The sequence below is a fragment of the Cylas formicarius genome, unplaced genomic scaffold (genome assembly GCF_029955315.1).
Source record: "Cylas formicarius isolate icCylForm1 unplaced genomic scaffold, icCylForm1.1 PGA_scaffold_16__1_contigs__length_5364039, whole genome shotgun sequence".
NCBI lineage: Eukaryota > Metazoa > Arthropoda > Insecta > Coleoptera > Brentidae > Cylas > Cylas formicarius.
The window spans coordinates 146,627-172,060 of record NW_026844246.1 but is presented as its reverse complement, the minus strand read 5'-3'; the positions used below and the strand labels follow the sequence as shown (position 1 = coordinate 172,060).

The 25,434-nt window shown below is 31.5% G+C and overlaps 1 protein-coding gene and 3 long non-coding RNA genes across 21 annotated transcripts; 1 reads left to right on the top strand and 3 right to left on the bottom strand.

Annotated features, from left to right (window-relative positions):
* Nucleotides 1-1,365: 1,365 nt before the first annotated feature.
* LOC132695929 (uncharacterized) lies at nt 1,366-3,671 on the bottom strand. 2 transcript variants are annotated; one of them, XR_009617926.1, is made up of 4 exons: nt 3,567-3,671; nt 2,826-3,011; nt 2,265-2,749; nt 1,366-1,965 (listed from the first exon to the last, which is right to left on the bottom strand). It is a non-coding gene; the product is annotated as an uncharacterized LOC132695929 (long non-coding RNA). The 2 variants fall into 2 exon arrangements; XR_009617925.1 differs by lacking the exon at nt 3,567-3,671 and having other exon boundaries at nt 1,368-1,965; nt 2,826-3,157.
* A 2,197-nt stretch (nt 3,672-5,868) lies between these two features.
* On the bottom strand, nt 5,869-13,246 carry LOC132695932 (uncharacterized). Of its 2 annotated transcripts, none has more exons than XM_060660488.1 (3): nt 13,194-13,246; nt 11,993-12,029; nt 5,869-11,879 (listed from the first exon to the last, which is right to left on the bottom strand). In XM_060660488.1, exon 3 carries the CDS (start codon nt 11,781-11,783, stop codon nt 6,315-6,317), a length of 5,469 nt encoding a protein of 1,822 aa, XP_060516471.1. In that variant the 5' UTR covers nt 11,784-11,879; nt 11,993-12,029; nt 13,194-13,246; the 3' UTR covers nt 5,869-6,314. The 2 variants fall into 2 exon arrangements, with proteins under 2 accessions (XP_060516471.1, XP_060516472.1); XM_060660489.1 differs by having other exon boundaries at nt 5,869-11,748; nt 13,194-13,224.
* Nucleotides 13,247-14,046: 800 nt separating this feature from the next.
* On the bottom strand, nt 14,047-24,004 carry LOC132695930 (uncharacterized). Of its 14 annotated transcripts, none has more exons than XR_009617931.1 (11): nt 23,812-23,982; nt 23,516-23,741; nt 23,278-23,462; nt 22,473-22,919; nt 22,227-22,332; nt 21,526-21,684; nt 21,201-21,449; nt 20,780-20,948; nt 20,336-20,410; nt 15,067-15,258; nt 14,051-14,450 (listed from the first exon to the last, which is right to left on the bottom strand). It is a non-coding gene; the product is annotated as an uncharacterized LOC132695930 (long non-coding RNA). The 14 variants fall into 14 exon arrangements; XR_009617940.1 differs by lacking the exon at nt 22,227-22,332 and having other exon boundaries at nt 14,053-14,450; nt 22,676-22,767; nt 22,823-22,919; nt 23,812-23,976; XR_009617933.1 differs by having other exon boundaries at nt 14,049-14,450; nt 21,526-22,767; nt 22,823-22,919; nt 23,812-23,996.
* Nucleotides 15,522-20,163, top strand: LOC132695931 (uncharacterized). Of its 3 annotated transcripts, none has more exons than XR_009617941.1 (3): nt 15,522-16,937; nt 16,991-18,614; nt 18,669-20,163. It is a non-coding gene; the product is annotated as an uncharacterized LOC132695931 (long non-coding RNA). The 3 variants fall into 3 exon arrangements; XR_009617943.1 differs by having other exon boundaries at nt 18,455-18,614; nt 18,669-20,161; XR_009617942.1 differs by having other exon boundaries at nt 15,522-18,186; nt 18,455-18,614; nt 18,669-20,161.
* Nucleotides 24,005-25,434: the final 1,430 nt, after the last annotated feature.

Sequence of the window (25,434 nt, the reverse complement as noted above, 5' to 3'; positions counted from 1 at the left end):
TAAAAATATAAGTAAAAAGATTTCCTTATTCGTAAGATGTTTGGTATGTTTTTTTAGACACTCGCTCCGCTGCGCTCCGCTCGTGACTAAATTGTTGAATATAAGATTTTTATGTTGAATATAATAATTTGTTATAATAAAAGAAAATTAAAATTGAAATAAAAATTTTTTGGTACTAATGTAGTTTTAAATATATATTTTTGAATTTATTATTATTATGCATTATTAATTTATATTTAATTATATTTAAAAAAAAATAAATAAAATGGAACGTGGTAAAAATTATTTTGTATTAAAAATATAAGTAAAAAGATTTCCTTATTCGTAAGATGTTTGGTATGTTTTTTTAGACACTCGCTCCGCTGCGCTCCGCTCGTGACTAAACTATTGAATATAATGTTTTTATATATAATTAATTTGTTTTGGTAAAAGAAAATTAAAATTGAAATAAAAATTTTTTGGTACTAATGAAGTTTTAAATATATATTTTTCAGTGTGTTATTATTTCATATTATTAATTTATATTTAATTATATTTAAAAAATAAATAAAATGAAATGTGGCAAAAATTATTTTGTATTAAAAATATAAGTAAAAAATTTCCTTATTCGTAAGATGTTTGATATATTTTTTTAAACACTCGCTCCGCTGCGCTTCGCTCGTGACTAAACTGTTGAATATAATGTGTTTATATATGATTAATTTGTTTTGGTAAAAGAAAATTAAAAAATTGAAAAAAAAAATGGTATTAATGAAGTTTTAATTATATATTGTTGAGTTTATTGCTATTATACATAATTAATTTATATTTAATTATATTAAAAAAAAATAAAGTGAAATAAAATGTAGGCAAAAATTATTTTGTATTAAAAATGTAAGTAAAAAAATTTTTTTATTTGTAAGATGTTTGGTATATATTCTATTAGTCACGAGCGAAGCGTAGCGTTGAATTTATTATGATATACAATAGATTGATATTTATTGAAATTTAAGAAGATTAAAATGAAATTGTAGTATAAATTAATTAATTGTACGAATAAACATCTAATTATGCTTTTTTTTTAATTTGTTTTATTGCGTTTTATTTGTGAGTAAATTCGAATTATTTTTTTTTAAATGTATTTATACTTTGTAAATTTTTGTTTATAATAAATTTATAAATAAATAAATTATAAATTGATTGAAAATTACAATTTATTATAATTTATTTTATGAAAAAGATTGAAACAATTTTTTTTTAATATTTATTATATAAATACAGAAGTTATACAGGTATAAAAAAATGAAAAGATATTAAAATTATTAAACAAATTTGATAAATAATTTTAAAAAATTATATAATATTAGCAAAAGGGATATGATTTTTTAAGAATTACAATCGCATTATTCTTATATATATTACAAACATATTTATCATCCATATTTAATGTATATATAAAAATCACTGACACTTTATTCAAAAAATAATAATGGTTTTTACATATTTTGATCAATTTTTCGAATAAAAAATTTTCGTTTAAATTTAGAACAAAAGGAAAAGTGTAATAATATAGTGTTATTTTTACAATTTTGAAAAAAATATTAATACAATATTGATATTACAATTAAATATATAACTATATAAAAAATATATTTTATAAGTCGATAATTATTTATATGAATGACAAAATTTTCAAATAATATTTTTTATATAGTTTATATATTTCAATTAGAGAATTACAAATTTTTTTTAAATATGTTCACAAATATATTGTTTTTAAAGTGTTTAAAAAAGTTACTTTTTATATTTAAATCTATTTGTTGAAGTGATATACTCCGAAAATGATTTTCTTCTAATTAAATGATGATGATTTTTGGTAAAGTTTCAATGATCATCCTTTGAGTGAAATCGTCAAGGATTTCGTTTCCGATAACTGATTGGCGCTATTCTTTATAATTCAGTTGTCGATGATGATTTGTTGTCTACCTGCACAAACATAATAAGGTTAAAACATTTATTTTTGAAAGAAATAAATGTAAAATTTTAAAATTTATAAAAGATATTAAGAAATTAAAACATATTTATTTTAAATAGTTTAACAAAACATATAAATGATTTAAGTATAGAAATGTTTAAAATATAAATCATTCAATATATATTAAAAGTTAGTTTCGTAAAAATAATTGAGTAACTTAATCAATTTCATGAAAGCATTACATAAATTATTAACTTTTTAATATGAAACACTACATATAATATACGATATGAATTTATTTAAAACTTACTTGGTATATTTGAATCTTTTTATTCGAGTATCGTATTTCTTGGAAAACCTCTTCTCATCTACATGACATCAGTCCTTGTAGGGTTACAACGGTAATCTTTTTGATGAAATTATCAACGGCTTTTTTTTTGGATGAATGGTCAAAGATATTCTTCATAAAAGTAATCATCAATGGTCAATGATGGTTTGTTCATTTGCATAAATATATCCATCTTAAATCAGTGATGGCAATTTTGGCAAGTTCCTTATGACAATTTCTTTAGAAGTTGTCTACAATTGTTTTTTTGATAACTAACTCGGAGTAATTTTTATGTTGTACGAGGTATATTCACTCGTACTTGATGAAAACTATCTAATCCGAATTGGAATCATTCTTTATGACTAAACACCTTGTTGTTGAATCATATCAAATATTTTTCTGTATGCTCACTTTTCTATTATCTGTATTGTTTTGCTTTTGCGTAATTTCTTGGGTATTCTAATTACCTAAAACAATATGAAAAAGAGTTAGAGGTTATAAAAAATTAAGTCGCGTAACAATTTAAAATTCTATATTAAATACCTGTTATGTGTGAAATATCTCTGTTTCTTCTTAAAATAAATCCCCGCGATGTATTTTTTGCGCGATGAACGATGATATTCCAAAATCTTGAAATTTGCAGCCATGTTTTCATCTCGGCGTTTTCTACGTCTCTTCTTCGTGTTCGAATATGGTTGCGTCTACCATAGATTCAAATTCGGAAGGGCACTGCAGAAAAAATGTTATATTAAATACTTTTAATTTGTAAACTGTATTTGTTTCTCTTGGAAATAAACCCCAGTGATGCATTTTTCACGCGATTGATGACGATATGCCAAAATTTAAAAATTCGTCGACATGTACTCATTTTGACATTTTCTATGTTTAACTGTGTTCGCGTTTACCATAGTTTGAAACTCGAGAGGGCATTGTAAAACCGGCTCAAATAATCCCACAACTGTTGATGACGTCATAAATTTAAAATTGTCATTAATATTACAATTAGGATTATATATTATTATTGTTGATTTGACAAATAAAGTAATTATATACGATGGAAAGACATTACAATTTTTGTTGATTTCATCATGATGTTTTGATATTGTTTTACATTATTTTTTTTAAGAAGTAAAAAGGAATCTGTAATTCCGAAATTGCTTGATAGATGGCGTAGATTTACGCTTTATATATATTTGTTTTTCAGCTTGAAAATATACGAAACTATGTAAAATAATTATTGATTTTAATTTGATATATTTTATAAAATAAATATTAAAGACTTACTTGTTAAATTGAAATTTGTTTATCCAAATAATGTATTTCTTGCTTGATTCGATAGATTCCTATCGAGTTCTGATAACATTTATTCACTGAAACTATTTTTTTTCTTTTCATTACGTTGTCGATGGTGATTTGTTGTCCATCTACATAAATAAAGAATAAATACAAAATTGTAAATTTAAAAAGAAACGTTGCTTAAGAAAATACATAAATAATTTAAATAGTGAATTATTAATATTTCATTTTAAAAACTATGATGTAAATATTAAAAAACTCAAATTAGTTTTTTGTTTTTTTAAGGAAAAGGAAAGTGAATGGTATTGTTTATAATTGTATTGTTAATGAAAATTTGTTTTTTATTATTATTATTTAAAAAAAGGTTAAATTTTACATTTTATAAAAGATATTGGAAAATTAGATGGTGTAATTTGAATAGAAGGAAAAATATAATTTGTTTTGTAAAAATAACCTATTACCTAGTTAATTTTATAAAAATATTATAGCAACTATTAACTTTTTAATATTAAAATACTACATATAACGTACAATATGAGTTTATTAAAAATTTTTAATGCTTTTTTTCGGAATATTCCTTTATGTCTAGATGTTGTTGGTCCTCGTTGCAATAGTAGTTTTTTCAATGAAGTTATCCCTTTGCAATGATTGGTTCAAGACATTTTTCATAAAACAATTGTCGATAATGGTTTACTTTCTGTCTGTATAAATATTCCAAATTTTTTATTATTTCAATAAATAGAAAAACAATTTAAATTTTCCAAAATATTCTAAGAAATCAATTAAAAATAATCTATTTAAAATATAGCCATTACAAATCATATTTTGACAGAAAAAAATGTAAGTAATTTAAATCGTATAAGAAATTTTAAAAAGTTATGTGGTACGTTGATGTTGTAATGCTCAATGTCATCTATAATTTATAATATAAACATGGTAGAAATTTACTGGATATGTTTGTACTTATTTATTTGAGTGATATTTTTATTAAGTGATATTTTTGTAGTTGAATTTGTAATAACAATTGTGCAAAGTTCTTTAGGATAATCTTTTTAGAAGTTGTTGGGAGTTGTTTTGTTAATAATTAATTGATGATAATTTCCACAATGGTATGAAGTTTTACGAGGCACTTTTATCTGCATTTAACAATAACTATTGAAGTTGAAATCCAACCAATCTTCATGACAAAACATCTCATTGTTGTACGTAATTTTGTTTTTATATAAATTTTTGGATCCCGTAATCTTCAAGAATGAAATGAGAGTGAATTAAACGTTATTAATATCGTATCGAAATGAAATATATATTATATCAAATACCTGTTATATATAAAATGTAGTTCTTTCTGCTTGAAACGAATTTTCGAAGCACGTTCTTCGCACGATCGACGAGTATCTTGTAATTTATCGGCATTTGGTCTTCTTATCGTAGACATCGTATCGGATAACCTCACAACTAACGATGAGGTTAAATTTTTAATATTGTTAATATTACAATTGAAATATTATTATCGCTAATTTCATAAATTGTACATTTATATAGTGTGGCACGAAATTTTAAAAAAGCGTTGTAATTTTAATTAATTTGGTGACGACATTTAGACATATATTGGTAAATGTGTTTGAAAGTTGTTTAGAATGATCTAAATTATTGTCGTTATTCTTACCCTTTTCTTGAACTGTAACGTTTCAAGAAGAAAAATAATTGATGTAATAGAGAATATTTTCAATTACAAATGTAGTTTTTATTTAGGTAATAGTTTTTTTGGAATAGAAATGGGTTCATTGTGTTAACTAAATTTAGACTATCGGTGGAATTTGTACCTTTGAATTTGTATTTGATTTGACGCACGCACGCGCTGTAACATATAATATTTGTTTTTAAATTATTAAATAAATAACATTATGAAATGTAACACTCACCTGACAATGTAGATGTCCATTGGAATAATAAAAAAAATGTTTCGTCTTTGTTGAGACTCATCAGCATTGCCTAGCGCGTTTCTTTTCAATTGTTCTTCCAACGAAAAAAAACGTCAGCAATGGACATTTTTTTTATTATTTTTTATTTTTTACCAAAATTTGAAACGAAAATATAGAGAAACCGAGTGCAATTGAAATCGTTATATCGGAGATTATAAATTTAAAATTAAGTTAATAATGTGCTTTATAGAGAGTGATATGAAAAAAAAAATAAATAAAAAAAATGTCCATTGCTGAATTGTTTTACATTAAACAATATGTTGCAATAAAAAAGAAATTCAGCAATGAACTTACAAACTAAGGGGCAATTGATTTAAAAATTTATATAATAGAATATTTGTTGAATGGAGAAAATTTAATGAAGTTATATAATGCAAAATTAAAAGAAAATTAATTTATATAAATTGCTTTACGAGAGAAATATGAATACGTTATTGTAAACAAATATAATCAACAACGACTAATTTAAAAGAAAACTTTGAAAAAGGTAATTAAATAGTGAATAAAAAAGTGAAATTCATAGAGTGAAATAACAATAAGAAGGTTGTAATAATAAAAAAAAACTATTTATTGAAGATATACAATATTGATGATAAGTAAATGTCGTTGTTGTTATAACGGCAGCATTAACGAACGTGTAAATGTGTACTTTGAAAAAAAAAAATATTAAATTTGAAGAAAAGAGTTTTAATTTCACTTTTGAAATCGAAATGTCTTGATTTTGCTTAAAAAATTGTCTAAATCGAGATAAAACTTAAGTCACAATCGGTAATGGCACGTCAACTGAGGATAATGTCGTGGTTGTCCCCGATGTTCCGGGACGGTTATCGCGCGAGACTCGTTCAAACAATTGTCGATCGTTATATGGATTGACCACGACATTATCGTACAGCCTGGGGATCGGAAGAATCCTGGGTGTGGGTCTGTGTCTCAGTACGTCCATAATAATATCGGTCAAATCTAGTGAATCGAAAAAATCGTCGTCTTGTTCGAATGAAGTATTGTTCGGTTCGTTTGACGTTGGTGGAGAGGGTGACGCGCGTGCCGGAAGCACGACTTCACCCTGACCCCCAATAATCGCACGAGTAGGATTCCAGGGTAACCGTTGTCGAAGTGGTTCGGGATTGTTAAAAATGTTGGAGTAAACGACGTTACGCGTCAGTTTAACTCCGTCTCTGCGTCTGAAAGCGCCTTGATTTGCCGTGTTTTCGATCACGACACGCACATCTTCAGGCGAGCCCACCCTAGAGAAGGCCACATAAAGCTGTCCGTGCGCGAAACACGGGCTTGGCAAATGGATTCCTACTCTTGCGTACGTCTGTCCTTGGCTTTTGTTAATCGTCATGGCGAATGCCAGCCGTATAGGAAACTGCACTCTCTTGATCGGGCGAGGAAGTTGCGGAACGCTCGATGTAATTTCAATTTTGGGCAAGTTGATGGTCTCCCCTTTGCGGGGACCCGATAAAACCTTGACTTCCAAAACTTCCTCGCCGAGACGCACAATCATCATTCTGGTGCCGTTGCACTGTCCATGCCTGACGTCTAGGTTTTTAAGCAGGACGACAACCGCTCCCGTCTTGAGCACGAGCTCATGTGGCGGAAGGTTGGACGCCGAGATCCGATGAACGACGTCCAAAGGGACGTGAAATTCATCATCCTCGGTCGCCGCATTGCCGGCATACTCGTCGACCGAGTGGTAGTACCTTGGCTCACCAATGATTTTCCGATTTAAAATTAGCAAATTAATGTCATCTACCGCGACATTGGTGGGACACAGTATCACTCGATCCCCGACGTCGTTTTCATTCACTCTGTCGTAGACCCATTCGATCAATTCCTGTATGGTTGGCATTACGAAATGACGATCGATTTTGATGAGATCGGCCGGGACGAACGTATCGCGCAAAATTGCCCTCTCGATTGACCCCTCTCCCATACGCAAAAGCCAATTGCCGTACTCTCGAATGCGGTTCCCCACGACTTCCAAGTTGACCATTTCGGGATGATGAGCCGCCGCCTCGGTCGCCAATTGTATCGCGCGATTCACTCGCAAGTTTGTCTGAAGACAAAACACCTTCACCCTGCGCCAAATCTGACTCGATTTGACACAGTTTGCAAGGATGTCCATGCGCGAACCGCGCACTACGATCGGCAACGTTTGACGAAAGTCACCCCCGAAAAGGACTACTTTTCCCCCGAAAGGAACCACATTGTTCTCGCACACGTCACAAACATACCTGTCGACCGCGTTCAACGCATGCTTTGAGGTCATCGACACCTCGTCCCAAAGAATGACGTCGGTTCGACGAATGTTTTGCGACCTTTCGTGCTCGGCCGGCCATCCGACCGTGGACTCTTCGTCCAGGTCCAGAGGGAGACGGAAAGCGTGGTGGCAGGTCCTCCCCTCTATAAGTAAAGACGCAGCGATTCCCGTCCACGCAACTGCCATCAGACGGGCACCGCCGGCAGACAGAATTCGCTCCGCGATTACGTTATAGAGAAAAGTTTTGCCAGTTCCGCCGGGCCCGTCAACAAAAAATAAATTTCTGTTGACGAACGTCTCGTCCGCCTCCAGTCCCGCAACGATAGCCCTGTCGAGGTGGAAATGTCGCAACGCACTCTCCGAATCTACGCTGTTTCTATTTTTTAACAAAGTGTAAATAACGGCGTTGTAAACAGTACGTTGATCCGCGTTCAACTCGCACACTCTGTCCCCGAATCTTAAGAGCACATTCTCGTGCTCGTCTGACGCCGGCGCGCATTGTCTCACTTCCACAAACGCGTTCGCTTCATTGACGCCAGCAGCTTCCGGGTCGTCCAGACCGATCTCGTTGAGGTTTATTCCCTCGCGATTTGCCGCCACGATTTGATCAATATTAATGAGAGCGCGGCGAAGCGCGATCGGCCGCGGAATACCGCGTCTTATGAGATCAGCGATCATGTAAGGATCTTTGAACTCTTCCCATAAGGCCGGTATTTCGTGCCGATGGCGCTCGAAGGAAACTAAAATAATTAGAGCGAAAAAATTTCTGACGCGCGGCGGCAAATCGCGATCGCAAACCTCGCGCATCGCGTTGTGGTAAATGTCAAAATTGGCGAGTAACCGACGCTTCTCGCAGGCTTCACGGTACGTTTGACAGACATACCCGTCGGCTAGCGTCCGGATCGATTCGAAGGAGGTGGCGCCCCGTAAATGTTGTAACAAAATACGCAGGTGAAACCTTTCGTCATCCAACGGGGATACTTCCGGTATAACTCCCACGATTTTATTAAAATGTTGACGCGCACGCCATTCCCCTTCTCCTCTAAACCAAACGTAGTTTTCGGGTATCTCGACGTAGCGCAGCCGCCGTGCTTCGGGGTCGACCGCATTCAGACGGAAATACGCCACCAATTTAGACACGTAGTTTGTTGCGTCCGCGACACGGGTCAGTAATTCATCTTCGTCGTCATCTTCATCGAAAGTGACGGGTTGTTCATTCTCCAGGTGAACGGGCAACGTAACTACGGCGTGGGAACGATCGTGTAATTTATACGCGAAAATACGCCAGCACGCTTCCATCGAGCTGATATATCGACAGTCGGTATAGTTACGAATCTCGTCCCAATCGACTTCATTATTCTGCCCGCGCATTTGGATGGTGATACAATCTGGTCCTTTGTGGCAATATTTGTACAGGTATCGGATAGAGGCAAAAGATCCGACCCCTTCGAAATTAATGTGAGTCCGATATTTCATCGCAGCCCAGCGGTTGTAAGGCACGATACGCCGATTATCATAACGATTGCCTGCGAAAATGACAAACCGACCGTCATCGGGACGGGCATATTCCGGTCTTCCGTCGAAACGGTGGAAATTTAGAACGGTATCGCGTCGAAAGGCTTTTGGATAGCCTTTCGCGCACACGCGAGACTCCAAGTTTGTACACGGGGCGGCCGGATTGTCTTGACCGCAGACACGGTGCACATAATAATCACGCACAACGCCGTACAGATCCGGCTCGACTTCGCGGTCGGGAATCCGGGCGGATATAATCCGGTCCATCTTCTCCGCGTCGTCGATCCGATCCGTAGGTTCGAACCCGATTAAAATGTGAGCGTGTGGCAGTCCTCTTTTTTGAAACTCGATCGAATAATGATAAGTGCGGACGATTCCTAAAAATTGTTCTTTGACTAAATCGTCCATGAATTGTTGGAGCTTTGTATGGAAGACTCGGCACACCAATTCTGGACGATTTTCCACGCGTTGATTAAAATTTAAATTTTGAGTAATTTCTGGCCAATGGGGGTTGCAGGTCATCGTTATAAATAAGTCTGGTTTACCGTGTCTGGCAACGACTGCCATAGCGTCCAGGTATAGTTTGTTCTGTCCGCGACAACTACCCTTAAACGCGGCCGGCAGGATGGTGATACGGCCGATCCTCGCATTAGGCCCCGCTTCGGCTACGCGCCTGCGCACGTAGTCGATTAAGCGGTTGTAATACGTGGTCCGAACTTGACGTTGATTCGTCCGATACCACCACAACTCTTGCGATTCTATTTTCACGTACGTGTCAACCACGTACTGTTGAAATAGTTTCGCGGAATTGTGCAATATGGAAAAAATCCCGTCACGTACCATCAACCTGTGCTGATAGAAATCCCGGAGCGAGACTTTTTTGTCTCGTCTGCTCGCGTATCTGAGACGCATGTCATAACCGTCCTCTCCGTGAGAGAAGAGTAACGGGTACACCATGGGATCAGACACACGAGACAAATTACTAATTTTATTTTGATGGTCGATAAGCGAACGTCGTGGGTACACTCGCAGATCAACATCGAACGGTATATCGTTATCAAATACCGCTGCTATTTCGCAGCGGCTCTCGGGTAAGTTAAAATTCCGTCGATCTCTATTGATGTTGTCTTTAAATCCCACCACGATGTTCGCTACCGAGTTTGGCCCGTCACGTTCGATGCGTTCCCGAATCATTTCCCGAATGCAAATGTAACTATGGACGAGTACGTTCGTGCGCCTCAACATTTCCTCGAGGATCCGGAAAAGATGCGGATCTATTCCCGTCTCGTCAAAAAAATCGTTGCGACGTTCGAGCGCTTCCGCGACATCAAGAAAATAATATTGATTGTTTCTGATCGGTTCGTCACGGTGCGGCACATTTAGAGGGATGTCCTGAGCGTGGTGGTAAATTTGCCCCGTGATTGTGAAACAAACAGCCCCTTGTCCAACATTAACATCCGCAGGAATAGTAGCGTGCATGGAGGCCATGGCAAAATTACTATTCAATTTACGGATGTTATTCAAAAACTGCCGAGCAAGAGGTGTATTCTCAGTTAATAATTGATGCAATTCTCTCGGACATTCCCCTAAAGGCGGTAGAATAACTTCGCCCCCTTTGCAACAAATTAATCTAATATTATTCCGATTTTTCGGTTCCAATTCAAAAAACAAAGCGTTGCAAAAACGGCATACGTCAGTCATTGGCCCGCACGATTGAATTTCTACATGAAACGGTTGTCGTTGTGCTAAAGTAATAGCGTGTCGATGCGTTCTTCTAATAGGTATGTCAGCGTGCCTTCGTCTAGGAGGCGGTAATAATACATTCACCGGCACGTCGTTGTTATTTAAATTTGGAAAATGTTGATCGTTAGCTTCTGAAGGGACAGTTGTTTCGCGTAAAATATCATCGTTGGCGCATCGTTGCAAATTTGGAGAGACGGACGACGAAGTAGAATTTGTTGTTGTTGTCTGTACTTGGGGCGGTTGCGGCTGGTCTTCCATGGACGCGACTTGCAATGGAGGTTGAGAGATAGGTGGTATCTCTCGTTCCTCAATTGGGAACAAAGGTGGCAAGATGACAGGAAAACCACGTAAAATAATGTATCCCTCTCTGGGGGTTCTCGAAACGCGATTTGATGTTGCTGGTAAACGATGTAAAACCACTCGCAATCCGCGCAACGTTCGTCCAAAATGTCTGTTCGTTGCCGATAACGCTGCCGGTTCATCCAATAACATGTTTCGAATCGGTATAATTACACGACGGGCATTTAAACATTGCAAAATTTGAAAAGACGTTAAAGGTCGGATAATTATACTTAAATCGCGGATGGTGTTGAAAAAATGAAGACGTCGTATTATAACTATTAATCGGCGTCGAGATTCCAAAGATTGGCGACCTCTCAATCGATCTCTAGAAATAATACGCGATTGGTTATTAACAGGCATAATTAAACCGATTCGTTTTAATTTAAAAAATATACAAAATTTATTAAAATCTAAATATTAATATTTAAAAAAATATTAAGATGTAAGTCAAAAATTCTGAAAAAAAAAGAAAAATCGTTGTAAAACAGCTTTTAAAGTTTTGTATATTTTTAAATTTTAAAACTAAAAGACGCAAACACGAAAACGATAATCGTAATAAGAGTACTTACATTATCAATTGCCCCACGATAAATGATAGCCGGATTTCTAAAATAAAAAAAAAAAAAGAAATCAATTTATTATAGTAAAACGGTTATTTCATATTTCTCGATGATATAAATTTAAAATTTAAAAAATTATCTAATAAAATATTTGGAAAATATTGATAATTATTTTCTAGAATAAAAAAAATAAAATAAAAACAACACACACATGATAAACAACTATAGCAATTAAATAATAACTTTACTCGATTATTTAAAAAAATAGTTATAGGCAACCATGCATACAAAAGACGGACAATGAAATTATAGGAGCGAAATAATAATCGCCTATGTGATTTTCAATTATCAATGCATTAAGTCAACGAAATTGATTTATTGGCAATTTAAAATATTCAATTTATTATATTTTTTAACTGGATAAATTTTAAAAGAAAAAAAAATAATACCGAAAGGTAAAAAATAATTATATATTATGAAATAAATTAATAACCTATGGAGATCGTGTGAAACATATTCCTATATTATTCAATGAAATACGCAATAAATTAAAACACTTTTAAAATGCACAAAAATCGGCAACGTATGAGAGAAATAATTTCGCGCCTATTTTTAAACCGTCAATCGTTTAGTAACAGCGAAATTAATCATAAATTTAAACGAAAAAGACGATAAATGCATTGCTTTCTAATTACATACTGCGTATTTTATTTATTATCCAAATTCGAATATATATTAAATGAAAACGATTTTAAATTGCGCGAAAAATTGGCAACAATGTAGCTAACGTACGAGAGAAATAATTTCGCGCATATTTTGAAACCGTCAACCGCTTAGTAACAGAAAAATTAATAATAAATTAAAGGTATAATGAAGGTGAATGTGTCGTACATTCATGAAAAAGTTTATTTGTAATAATGTCTAACTGCACAAAATAAAAATTAAAAACATAAGTTATATATCAAACGCTACATAAAAAAAAACGCGAAAAGGGAAAAAAGTGAAAGGGGAAATAATATAGCGTGAATTTTTCCAATTGCATGTTTTATTTAAATGTAATCGTACGATTTAAATTTGAAGAAAATCGCACGTAGGAAAAACAAATTTTAATAATATGAAAGAAAATAATTTTATTTTTTTATTTAATTTTACTTAATGTTTTTAAGGTTTTAGCTATCGAATTTGAAAAATAATTTGGGAAAAAATTTACCTTAAACACAGAATTTTGTAACTCGTAGATCACCGAAACAATACTGGATAAAAAAAGTGGGGGATCAATATTTATATATTTAGCGAAATCGTTAATTTTCGCGCCTGAGATTTACACAGTTGCCGGTTTTCAACTTTATTGTTTCAAAAATTGAAATTACGTATAAAATTTAATTTCTATTTCACGTATATGGTAACGTTGATAATATTGAATACGGAAAATACAAAATTATTTCTTAAAGTGGAAAATTATTTCTAAAATAAAACAAAAAGTAACATGTATATTTGATACTGGCAACAATGTATGTATGCAATTTGTATCTAAGGCGGGGTTGCAATATTTAACGAAAAAATTGGCGCGAAAATGGTGCAATTAAAAATAACGGTTTTTAGTAAATGGATAAAAAATAACTTTGACGATTATGAAGGGATTTTTATTGATAACATGTAATTGAAAATATGTATGCAAATAGTTTTGATTTTCTCTCTTCGTAAATTTGTGGGAATGCGAGAAAATGAAATTGATTTATAAATGGTGAATTCGCCGGGACTAATGCATATACATTATTTAAAAAAGAAATGAAACGATATTTTAAATGGCGAAAATGAATGAAAGGTAATTTACATGTTATATGATGAAAATTACATTTAATAAAAATGAATATCGTATAAAAAAACTGGAAAATACGCAATGATAATTGAAATGTGTTTTATTCAATGAATTAAAAAAAATACATACAAATATGCGTTAATATTATTACATATAAATTACTTTTTCTAGTTGTATATTATAATTGAAATAAAGTTATTAACATTAAAACACATTCATCAGTTTAACAATTTAAATAACAACGGTTCAATATAAGTTTAATAAATTTATATCCAGATTTATAATAATTTAAGAAAATATAATACAACTTTGTTAATTATATACAAAACTATAAAATTTTGTAATTGTCCTAATTGTTTATTTCTTTATTATGATAAATATAAAGTAAATGATAAGCAATAGGAATCTTAAATTTATAATAAAAGTAAGTTTTTGTTTAAAAATTTTTAATGAATATAATTCAATAATCGTATCGATTTAATTAAAGAAATATGTTGAAAAGTACATGAATTTCATTAAATGTGTAGCTTTCCTAATCTTCTTTATTGTTATTAATTGTATCATTCCAATTATTGATGAAGATGTTGTTTTTCACAAACGTACGTTATTGATTGTTGTCCTTAAATTATAGTTGGATCTTCTTTGTGTCTACAAAAATAAATGTTTGTTATTAATAATACATCTGTTAAATCTAACAATGCACAAAAATATAAATTAAAAATGTATTTATTACATGCCTTGGTTCAATTAAAAAATACATATATATTTTAAAAGTATGAAAGTAAAATATTGTAAATATTAAAATTATTGTTTCTTTACATTTTAAAAATTTGATCGATATTTTTACATGTAAAAAAAATTTATCAATTCTGAGAATTCTTTTTTAATAATAGGACAACATATTTTTCTAAATTCATTTCAAGTACATAATTACATTCATATTTAAACTACATACATTATTTTATATAATAAATTATATATATATATATATATATATATATATATATATATATATATATATATATATATATATATATATATATGTTATTTTCAATATATGAAAAAAATATAAATATTGTAATTTGAAAGTGAGAGAAATATTTACATGAATAATAATAATTTATATAAGAATTTTTTGTTTATAATCAATCTTAATTGAACTAAAAAATATTAATACATATTAAAAATTATAGGAAACAGTTACGAATTGTATAATCTAAATATCGTTTGTAATTTACTACTTGAAATAATTTTAAAAATTTACCTATTATATTTGAAGGTATTATTATATGTAACTAAACAAACCATCTACGGTCCTACATGCAATTGATGATATTCTCTATAATTAGCTTATCGCTGATGATTTCTCCTCATGTCCAACTATTAATTATTTCACCATTAGTTGTTTGGTAGCAGGGTTGACCATGACTCGATGAATAATAGTCGTTTCTTTCATCTGAAGAAATATAAAAATTAAGTTTTCAAACAATATATTTTAATATTTAATAAAAAAAAAGAAACAATTTATATAATTTAAATTATATATAAATTAAGTAAATGTGTATTTGTTGCATTAAAAACGATTATTTAAATTGAAAAAGAAAACAAAGAATAATTGAAATTATTGAAATAAATTCGTAAAAGAATTTCATAAAATATAAATTCTACAATGTCAATTGTCATTTGGGATGTAATATATCACTATATTAAAAATTATATGTTACACCTCTTCTATGAAATCAATATACGTAGTCCCCCTTCTAGTCGCTAGGTGGCACCACAGCTTTAAAGCAGAGCCAAAAAACTGTGGAATAACTTACCATGGACGGTATATTCGCCATCTATGGTCTTAACCTCATTCCTCTTTTTGTGCTTTGGTGGCACATGTTCATTTTTATTCGGCGTCGGTGTTTTCAGCTTTTTTCAGCGTTTTTGGAAGTTAAATGGAGAAGTACAAGTGAGATTTACGTTATTCCTTATCGGATGAAGAAAGAACCTACCTACGACGAAAGATTAAATCTTTCCATCCGCGATTACATAATCGCTAGTGGCGTGGTTCCCATCAACGAGATTTTCTTACAATTGGGAGACGATTTCTTCATCGTCCGGGTTCCGATCGGAATCCCCAGAACTCGAAAGACCCCCCATCTTTCCCACTTATACGACGGCAGTCGTATGTAAGTGTTTCACAATTGGAAGCAATCCTTTTGTGAGGGGGTCGGCCATACATATGGTTTTATATTTTTTCGACATCGAAAAAATAGAGTTTTCTGGCTCGTCCGGCTATGGATGAGGCGCCCGGGATACTGGGACATAATGAACAATTTTTTATGGCTGTTGGAATGCATTTACTCCATCGTAAGTATATTTTTTAGGCCCTTCAATTAATTCTGATGTCATTGTTGAGCCCCTTGAGACGGATTTAAAGCAAAATGGCCTTTAAGCTATGGGGTCGATAGTCCCAACACAAAGTTTGATGTGTCATGACATTTTGGCAAGTCAGATTAATACCTTTTTGAAATCCGGTGTGTCCGAAGATTGTCTCAGTGACCTTTTGCGTTGATATCCTGTGCCGAAGAATTGCCGCTCAATAACTCTCCTAAATTGAATGTGCAGATGAAATCTGCCATCAACAAAGGTGGAAAGAAAAGGGATGAGAGACTGACTGCAACAAGGGGTGCTTTGATGGTGGTTGGTAGGACGCTCTTGACCTTGCTTTTGAAACCGGTTAAGGATGAGTAGTACTTACTTCTCATCGAAATGTTGAGTAATGCAATATTTGTTTTAAGCAAAATACACCATTTAGGTTCAGTATATAGAAGTTCAGCCGCGTTAAGCCTTTCGCTGCATGTATGAAGGAAGTGCTCGTTGATGCTTCTTTGCACTCTTGTTTATATGGAGAAGATTTGGCTGATAGGCTCAAATCAATCAGATTAGCTGCAGATTAGTGGCCGAGTTAAAGTCAGGTGCATCCGGAACAAGGCTTTTATAGCATACAAATTTAAACTCGACCGTCCCACTTCGTTCCCGGAAGTTGCAAGGCTGAAGTGGGTGAAAGTCATTGTACCCTCAAAAGAGGGAATACAGGAAGGTTCGAGAGGAAAGGGGGTGGAGTTGTGTCCCCAGGAAAAAATAGTAAGTACTTTTGTTGAAAGATTGCACGAGTTTCGGGACATTTGGAACTCTAGAACTCAAGATGCACAGATTCTACCTTGGTTAGATGGATATAAAATTCCATTTGCGAGGCCAGTTATACAGGACTTGATTACGACAGATCCTGTTTGGTCCCAACAAGAAAAAGATTCAATTTGTAATGTGGTCAAACACCTGTTAGAGATAAGTGCAATTGCAGTTTGCGAACCTTGCAAGAATCAATTTATTTTACAGATCTTTTTGGTTTCAAAATTGGATGGTTCGGTTTGATTAGTTTTAAATTTAAAGAAACTGAATGCTTTTATTGACACTTGTCATTTTAAACTGGAAGACAGAAAATTAGTAGAAACACTCTTCACAAGGAAGTCCTTTATGACCACTCTGGACTTGAAAGAAGCTTACTTTCTAGTCCCAATAATTGAAAATCAAAAGAATTTTCTAAGATTTTATTTTGATGCTCTCTGTTATCAGTTTAACGTGTTACCCTTTGGTTTATGCACCGCCCCGTGGGCCTTTACAGAATTAATGAAATCTGTGGTTTCTTATCTCCCTGCCAAGGCTTTTCCCTCAATAGTTTATTTAGATAACTTTACTATTTGGTGATAGTTAGCTATCCTTAAAAAATGTTCCAGTAACTTGCAACACACTGATTAGGTTGGGTTATGTTATTAATTATAAGAATGTTTTACATCCTTCGAAATCCCGTAAATTTTTAGGTTTTGTTTTTTTGAATCCCACCACTTGTTTTTTCTGATGAGTAAGTAAGTTTTGCAATTTGAACCGTTGCGAAATAAGAGTCTTTGCCGAGCTTTGTGCTGTGCTAGTTTTCAGTTTGCCCAGCAGTTTGTTACAGTTGGGTATATACTAAGAATTTTTGAGAGAATCAAATATCTAGCCCTTCAAGACTCTGTCGATAATTATGATATTTGGATGATAATTCCTTGTAATTTACGGAGGGATTTTATGTGATGGCTAAAAAGTTTACAGAATCCTGAATGCCCTGTAAGGCAGCAATGTTACAAACTTGAGATTTTCTCAGATGGTACTCCTTTGGGTTGGGGAATTGTGCCAGAGAACTTTGGAGTCCTAGGGAAGCTCAGCTTCATATTAATGCACTAGAATTAACTGCGGCCTCATTTGGTCTCTAATGCTTCGCCTCGTATTTGACTAACTGCGAGACACTTTTGAGGATTGATAACACAACTGCTATTTTGTATGTAAATAGAATAGGGTGAGTAAAATTTCCTGTTTTAAACGAAATTTCGAGGCGCCTTGGGGTTGGTGTGAAGAAAGGAGGTTATGGGTTAAAGCATCTTACATTCGATCTTCCGATAATTTTGAAGCGCATAAGGAACCCACGAATTTGAATTTTGATGGTGAATGGTACCTTTCGGACAATGCTTTTGCTAAAATAACAAGCAAATTTGGATTCCCATAAATCGAACTGTTTGCTTCTCGCCTAAGTAAGAAATGCGGAAAGTTTATTTCCTAATTTCCAGATCCGGAGGCATCTAATGAAGACTCGTTTACTGTTTTTTGGAGCGACAGTTTCTTCTATGTTTTCCCCCCGTTTTGCTTGTTGCCACTTGTTTTACGAAAAATCAAGGCTGATTGAGCTACAGGGATCGCAGTAATCCCTTACGGGCACAGCCAGCATTGGTTTGCTTTTTTTTCATGGGAGGCGTTGTAGTTATTTATTGTTTCTAATTCCAGACAAATTACCTTCTTCTTTTGACAGGAGAGGTCACCCTTTGTGGAAATCCCTTACCCTGGCTGCAGGGATTTTGTCAGGCAAGCATTCCAGAAGATTTGCTGGATATTTTTCTATCATCTGTTCAGAGCGCTACCTTGAGGCATTTAATACCTGCATGCATTTAAACTTTGGTGGAGCTTCTACGAAAGGAGGGGAGTGGAGTGTTATTACTTCTCACCTAGGCTGTATTGGATTTCCTTACTATTCATTTTAGACAAGGCAAGTCCTATGGCTCATTGAGTTCTTTCAGTGCAGCACGGCCTTATTTTTGGATCAGGTTTATTTAACAATGCAAATCTAACTAGGTTTTTTAAGGTGTTTATAATCTAAGGCCAAGTAAACCAAGATATAACAGCACTTGGGGCCCTAGTTATGTCCCTGACTTTGTAAAAGGGTTACGTTCTAATGACTTGTCATTAAAGCAATTAACTGTCATTAAAACAATTAAATTAGTTTCTCCTACTGAAGTTAACGATTGTACATAGAGTCCAAACGCTCTCTCTTATAGAATTGGTCAACATAAAATCATTTCCAGATGGATTAGAAATTAGAATAACGAATCAAATTAAGATTTCAGCTATAAATAAGACTCGACCTGTTTTTTAATTTTGCATAAATATGAAGATGTAAATCTTTGTGTGGTTTCAAATATATTATTGAGAGGGCCAGTGCTTTAAGAGGCAGTGAATCTCGTTTACTCATTACATTTAAAAAGCCTTGTAGGGCAGCAACTATACCCAACAAAAGTAGATGAATAAAGATAACTTTAGAAGATAGTGGTGTCTACACTTTTATTTTTACTGTTCACAGAACTCGACATGCCTCAACATCGTCTGCGTTTTGTAAAGGTGTTTCAATTGATATGATTGGAAAAACGGCAGATTATTGAGAATGCTCTAAATGTTTTCCCCTTTTATATAATAGACCTATTTGTACAGCAAGTGCAGGCCTTTTTGTTAATGCCACATTTGGGACATAGAATTTTTCAGAAGGTTTGTTTTCTCGGATAGCCATTTATTTTGTATTTGTACTCGAGGCTTTCATAAACTTTCTGGATTTCCTTATATAGCCGAATAAAATCGTTTTATAACAAATTTGCTGAGTTGCCTTTGAAAGTCTACGTATATTGATTTCATAGAAGAGGTGTAACATATAATTCAATGATCAAACGAACTTACCTGGTAAGTGAAGTTCGATCGTAATTATATGTTACACCTCTTCGTAGAAATCACCCATTCCCGCCCAATTTACTGTTCTGAACAGTACTAAAATGCCCTTTGGCAAATTTATTATAAACGGGCTTTAAAATAGAATGAGGTTAAGACCATAGATGGCGAATATACCGTCCATGGTAAGTTATTCCACAGTTTTTTGGCTCTGCTTTAAAGCTGTGGTGCCACCTAGCGACTAGAAGGGGGACTACGTATATTGATTTCTACGAAGAGGTGTAACATATAATTACGATCGAACTTCACTTACCAGGTAAGTTCGTTTGATCATTGAATTCATTGTTATAGTTCGGCTTTTAACATGTGTTCTTTAAAGTATCTTTAAAAATATTGTTTTTAAGAAAAATTTTAATACACTTATTTACTACTTTTTATATAAAAATATTTGAAAAACTTACTTGCTATATTTAAATCTGTCCATTGAAATGATATACTTCTCAAGTGATTTTCTTCCGTCTAAATGATGATGATCCCTGCAAAGTCGTAATGATAATTTTTTGAATGAAATCGTCAATTTCAATTTGCAATAACTGATTGATGGTATTGTTTATAATCCGGTTGTCTATGATGATTTGTTTTCCATCTGTTGAAACGTAATAACGTTTAAATTTTTATTGTTAAATTGAATAAATATAACATTTGAAATCTAATAAAAATAATTAAAAAATTGAATTACGTCCATCTCCAATAGTTTAACATAATGTAAAATGATTTAAATATTAAAACTTTTGTATTGAAAATTATTAGATGCCTATTAAAAGTTATATGCTTTGTAAAAATGATTTAATTACATAACTAATTAAATAAAAGCATTTTATAATATTACTTAATAAAAAACTTACTTGTTACATTGAAATATGTTTATGTAAGTATTGTATTCTTCGGAAAACTTTTTCTCTTCTAGATGATATCAATTCATAATGGCGATGCAAATTATCAGCGACTTCTTTGCCGATGATTGGTTCCAGAAATTTTTCGTAAGGAAATCATCAATGATGATTTGCTCTTTATCTGCCCAGATAAATGAAATTTTTTACTATCATGAAATATAAAAAAAAAATGAAATTCATTACAATATCTTGAGAAATTAAAATTGTTTATTTGAAATAGGTATAAAAGTATAGCAATTATTTAAATATGAATGTTATATTAATGATAGAAAAAAACACAATTAATTTTAATTATATAATTTAAAGAAATTACATAAAATATTAATATGAAATATCAATTATGATATATAGTATGAATATAATAAAAACTTACCCGATGTTTGTCATCAATTATTCAAGTGATATTATTCTCGATATTTATTCTTGTAAATTCCTATCGATGATTTCTTTAGAGGTTTTGATTGTAATTCTTATAATGGTATGAAATTTGACGAGGTACCTTCAGTCACTATTGACAAACACTGTCTTAACTAAATTAAAGGATTCTTCATGATGAAACATCTCATTGTTCAATTATCCATGTTGTTTTATTTTTACATAAATTGTTGAATACTGTAATCATCTAAGGCGAAACAAAAATGAATTAAACGTTATAAAAAATAAAATGGCATAAAATTTAAAAATTCTAAATTAAATACCTGTTATTGGTAAAACGTATTTGTTTCTCTCCGAAATAATTCCTCACGATGTGCTCTTCACGAAATTAACGATGATATTTTGAAATTTCAAAATTTGTTGATTTGTGCTTCCTTTGACATTTTGCACGTTTTCTTATCGACGTTTAACTATGCTTTTATCTACAACAGTTACAAATTCAGATAGGCACCATAGCACAGCATGCGAAACCTCACAACTGTCAATGACGTCACACATTTTCATTATTAATATGAAAATCAAAATATTTTATTCCTAATGTGAATTTCATCACGATTTAAGCAATTATATATTATGAAATATGGAAAAAGTATTGTAATACTTGTGAATTTATTTAAAATGCTTAATTATAGTTATTCGAAAATATATTAAAAGATAATCAAAAATTACCCGCGTTATTATCTTTTTCTTAATTATAACACTTTGAGAGGGAAAGTAATTCATGTCGTAATAGACATTTGTAATATTATATGTGATTTTCAATTAAAAATTTATTTTTTAAGTAAAATTATTTGTTTACAGATTTCTATCATTTCTTGTAATTATTTTATTTTCTTAAAGAAATAAAAAGGAATCTATAAACAATTTCGAATTCGTTTCATAGATGGCGTGACTTTAAGATTTACATTTCTTTGTTTAAATTGTAAAATATTCAAAACTATATAAAATAAATTTTAAAATTTACATATTGTATTAAAGTTTTTTCGTCTTGAACGATTCAATGGATTTCTTTTATAATTGGTCAACGGCATTCTTCATAACTAAGTTATCGATGATGATTTGTTGTCCATCTGCAAATATATAATAATTTTTAAAATTTTATCGACAAAAATAAATATAAAATTTTAAAATAAAAAAGAAATATTAGGTAATTAAAATTTGTAAAATTTGTATGACTTAAGAAAATACAGAAATAATTAAAACATATTACCTGTTATCTGTAAAGTGCATTTGTTACTCTCCAAAATAACTCCCTGAGATGTATTCTTTATGCCATCAACGATAATATTTTAAAAATTTCATGAAATAAATTAATAAATAATTTTATGAAATAAATTCCCGTGATACGTTCTTTATGTGATCATCAACGATATTTTAGAATCTTGAAATTTATAGACATGTACGTTTTCTTACCATCATTTGACTGTAGTTGTGTCTATCATAATTTCTAATACTTTGGATGGTGATTTAAACATTCATTGTATGTTCTTATAATATAAAAATAACTAAATTTCATTACATTAGATAACAATTTTTAATTAATATAATTTTACGAGACACCTTTATTTATCTTTGATTCAAATCATCCCAGTTGAAATGTAACGATTTTTCATGATGACAGTTCCTTGTTTGTTTCAATTTTGGACTTTCATATTTACTGAAAATAAAAAACAATAAATTAAAAGACATGAAATACATCAGTATATTCAAAGTTATTATTTATGAAATTAATTGTAAAATGCATCTTTAATAACTAATCAATGGTAATCCTTATATATTCATTGATAAATCAAAACAATGTTTAATTTTCTTTCTTTCATTATTTTAAATTACTAACAATTATATTTCGGTCAAATAATAACCTTAATATGGCAATGATATTTTCATAGCAAAAATGTTTATAAACAATATTAAATTCTTTACAGTAAATGAAATTAAAAATTGTAAAACTTTACAAAACATAAAAATTCTGTCTAACAATGATAAATATTTATAAACGTAATTTAATTACTCACCTGATATTTCCTTAATATAAAAATAACTACAATTCTCTTTATGAAACATTAATTTTCAGTCAACTAAATTTTAGAAATTATCTTTACCCATATCCGATTGCATGAAAAGAGAGAAGGCCCCATATTTTCTGCTTACCGAGTGCCCTGCTTTAACATGAGCAAGATTGGAAGTCTTCGAAACGATCCTGATTAATCGAGATTCAACGTATGGTATTATTAGACTAAAGAAGTTACTAACCTTCTATGGAAAAGGTGGCATTTTGGACGCTCTTTAGAGCGCTCCTCCTTAATACCAATACTAATATTAATATCCATATCCCATAAAAATCATTTTATACGAATTATAATGATTCTTGACAATGAAACTTTTAAAAGTTATGTAATATTAATATTTACTTCAGAATTTATCTTGTTCATAGTCTATATAATCCCACTTTAGTGTAAATTGTAGAATCTTTCTATAACTGAAAACAAAATGAACACAAATAGAGGTTAGAAACAGTCATATAAACAATAAGTTTAAACATTAAATACCTTTCATTTATTATAGAATATATTAGTTTCTATTTAAAAACAATCTTCGACATATATTCTTTATACAATTGATGATATCTTTGCTGAAATTTATCGACATGTTTCCAAAATTTTCTATGGTTAATATTTGCAAATTGACGTTTTACCATAGATGTATCTCCTATAGTTCCTTTATGTATTCTAAGGTTATAATAATGCATTGAATAAACTCTCAACTATCAATGACATCACAAATACTCAAAATACCTCAAGAGTAATGGAACCACCTTCAAAATTTAATTGTTACGTATTATTATTTTAAAACTATTTTATTAGTAAAACGTAATGTTAGACAGAATTTTAAATTATCACATTATCTTCAGCACATCTAAAGACTTTGAAAATCTTTCGCATTTTGTTTTCGTTGGTATTGATGACGTTTAACAAAATTCCATAATGACATGAGTCTCCGACGACATGCAGAGCTTGCTATTTATAGTTAAACGCATAGATCAATAGGATTAAAGTTTGAGCAAATTGCACGTATAATTGTCGAACCAATCAAAATAAAGGATTCATATAGATCTCCCAGCCTACTCTTGAATTACAAACATTATTCACAGAATATTTACATTTCTAATGATTTTTAAAATACTTACATTGTTTTGAAAGGGTTGAATTTTTTTTTCAAGATAGCGATTAATAAGGTCCATTCGCAAATACTATAAAATCTCCCTCAACCCCCCAATTTTTAATTAATATTTTCGATTTATTGATTTGATGTTAGTCATAATTTTTTTAACAAATGTATATTTTTTATTTTTTAAAACACTTACGTTGCTCCGAGAAAGTTCAAATTTTTATCGAAGATGGAGGTCAATGAGGTTTATTCACAGATATATTAAAATTCCCCCCAGCCCTCTCCATTTAAATATTATTAATTATTTGCTAAAAATTTGCAGTCTCACTCATAAACTGCTCCCGATGGTAAACGGTGTAACTTGTGGGAATCTTTTTGTTATCGTTGGATAGAGGAAGGACCAAAATATTTAACGTACAAATTTCAATTTTTCAAAATTATAAGTAAATAAGATATAAAACGTTAAAAATTAATCATTGATTTTTAAGTCGATTTTTCCATTTAAAATGATATCTCAAGGTTATTTCTCAACTCATATTAAGCCGAAAAAGTTAACATTTTTATGGAAAATACACACCAATGAGATCTCTCTGCAGATACTATAACGTCTCCCCCAATCTCCTATTTTTGGTAAATATTTGCAATTTAATATTTTCATATTTATCATGATTTTGTTCAGGAATTTTTAATTTTAATATTTTTTTCTCCAAGAAAATTGAAATTTTTACCAAAGTTGAAGGTCAATGAGGTCTATTCGCCAATACCATAAGATCTGCCTCCAGCCCCCTCCATTATTAGTTAATATTCTCAACTTATAATTTTCATGGGTATCATGATGCTCCTAAAAAATTGTAGTTTTCATTTTTTTAAGACACCTACGTTGCTTTGAAAGGAGCGAATTTTTTTCTGAAGATGGAGACGAATAAAATCTATTCATAGAACTTATAAAATTCTCCACAGCTCCTACCATTTAATTATAAATAATATTTAATACAATTTTTTAA

Bases quoted from the DNA above. Each gene is read 5' to 3' on its own strand.
- LOC132695932 (XM_060660488.1), bottom strand. From the start codon at position 11,783: ATGCCTGTTAATAACCAATCGCGTATTATTTCTAGAGATCGATTGAGA.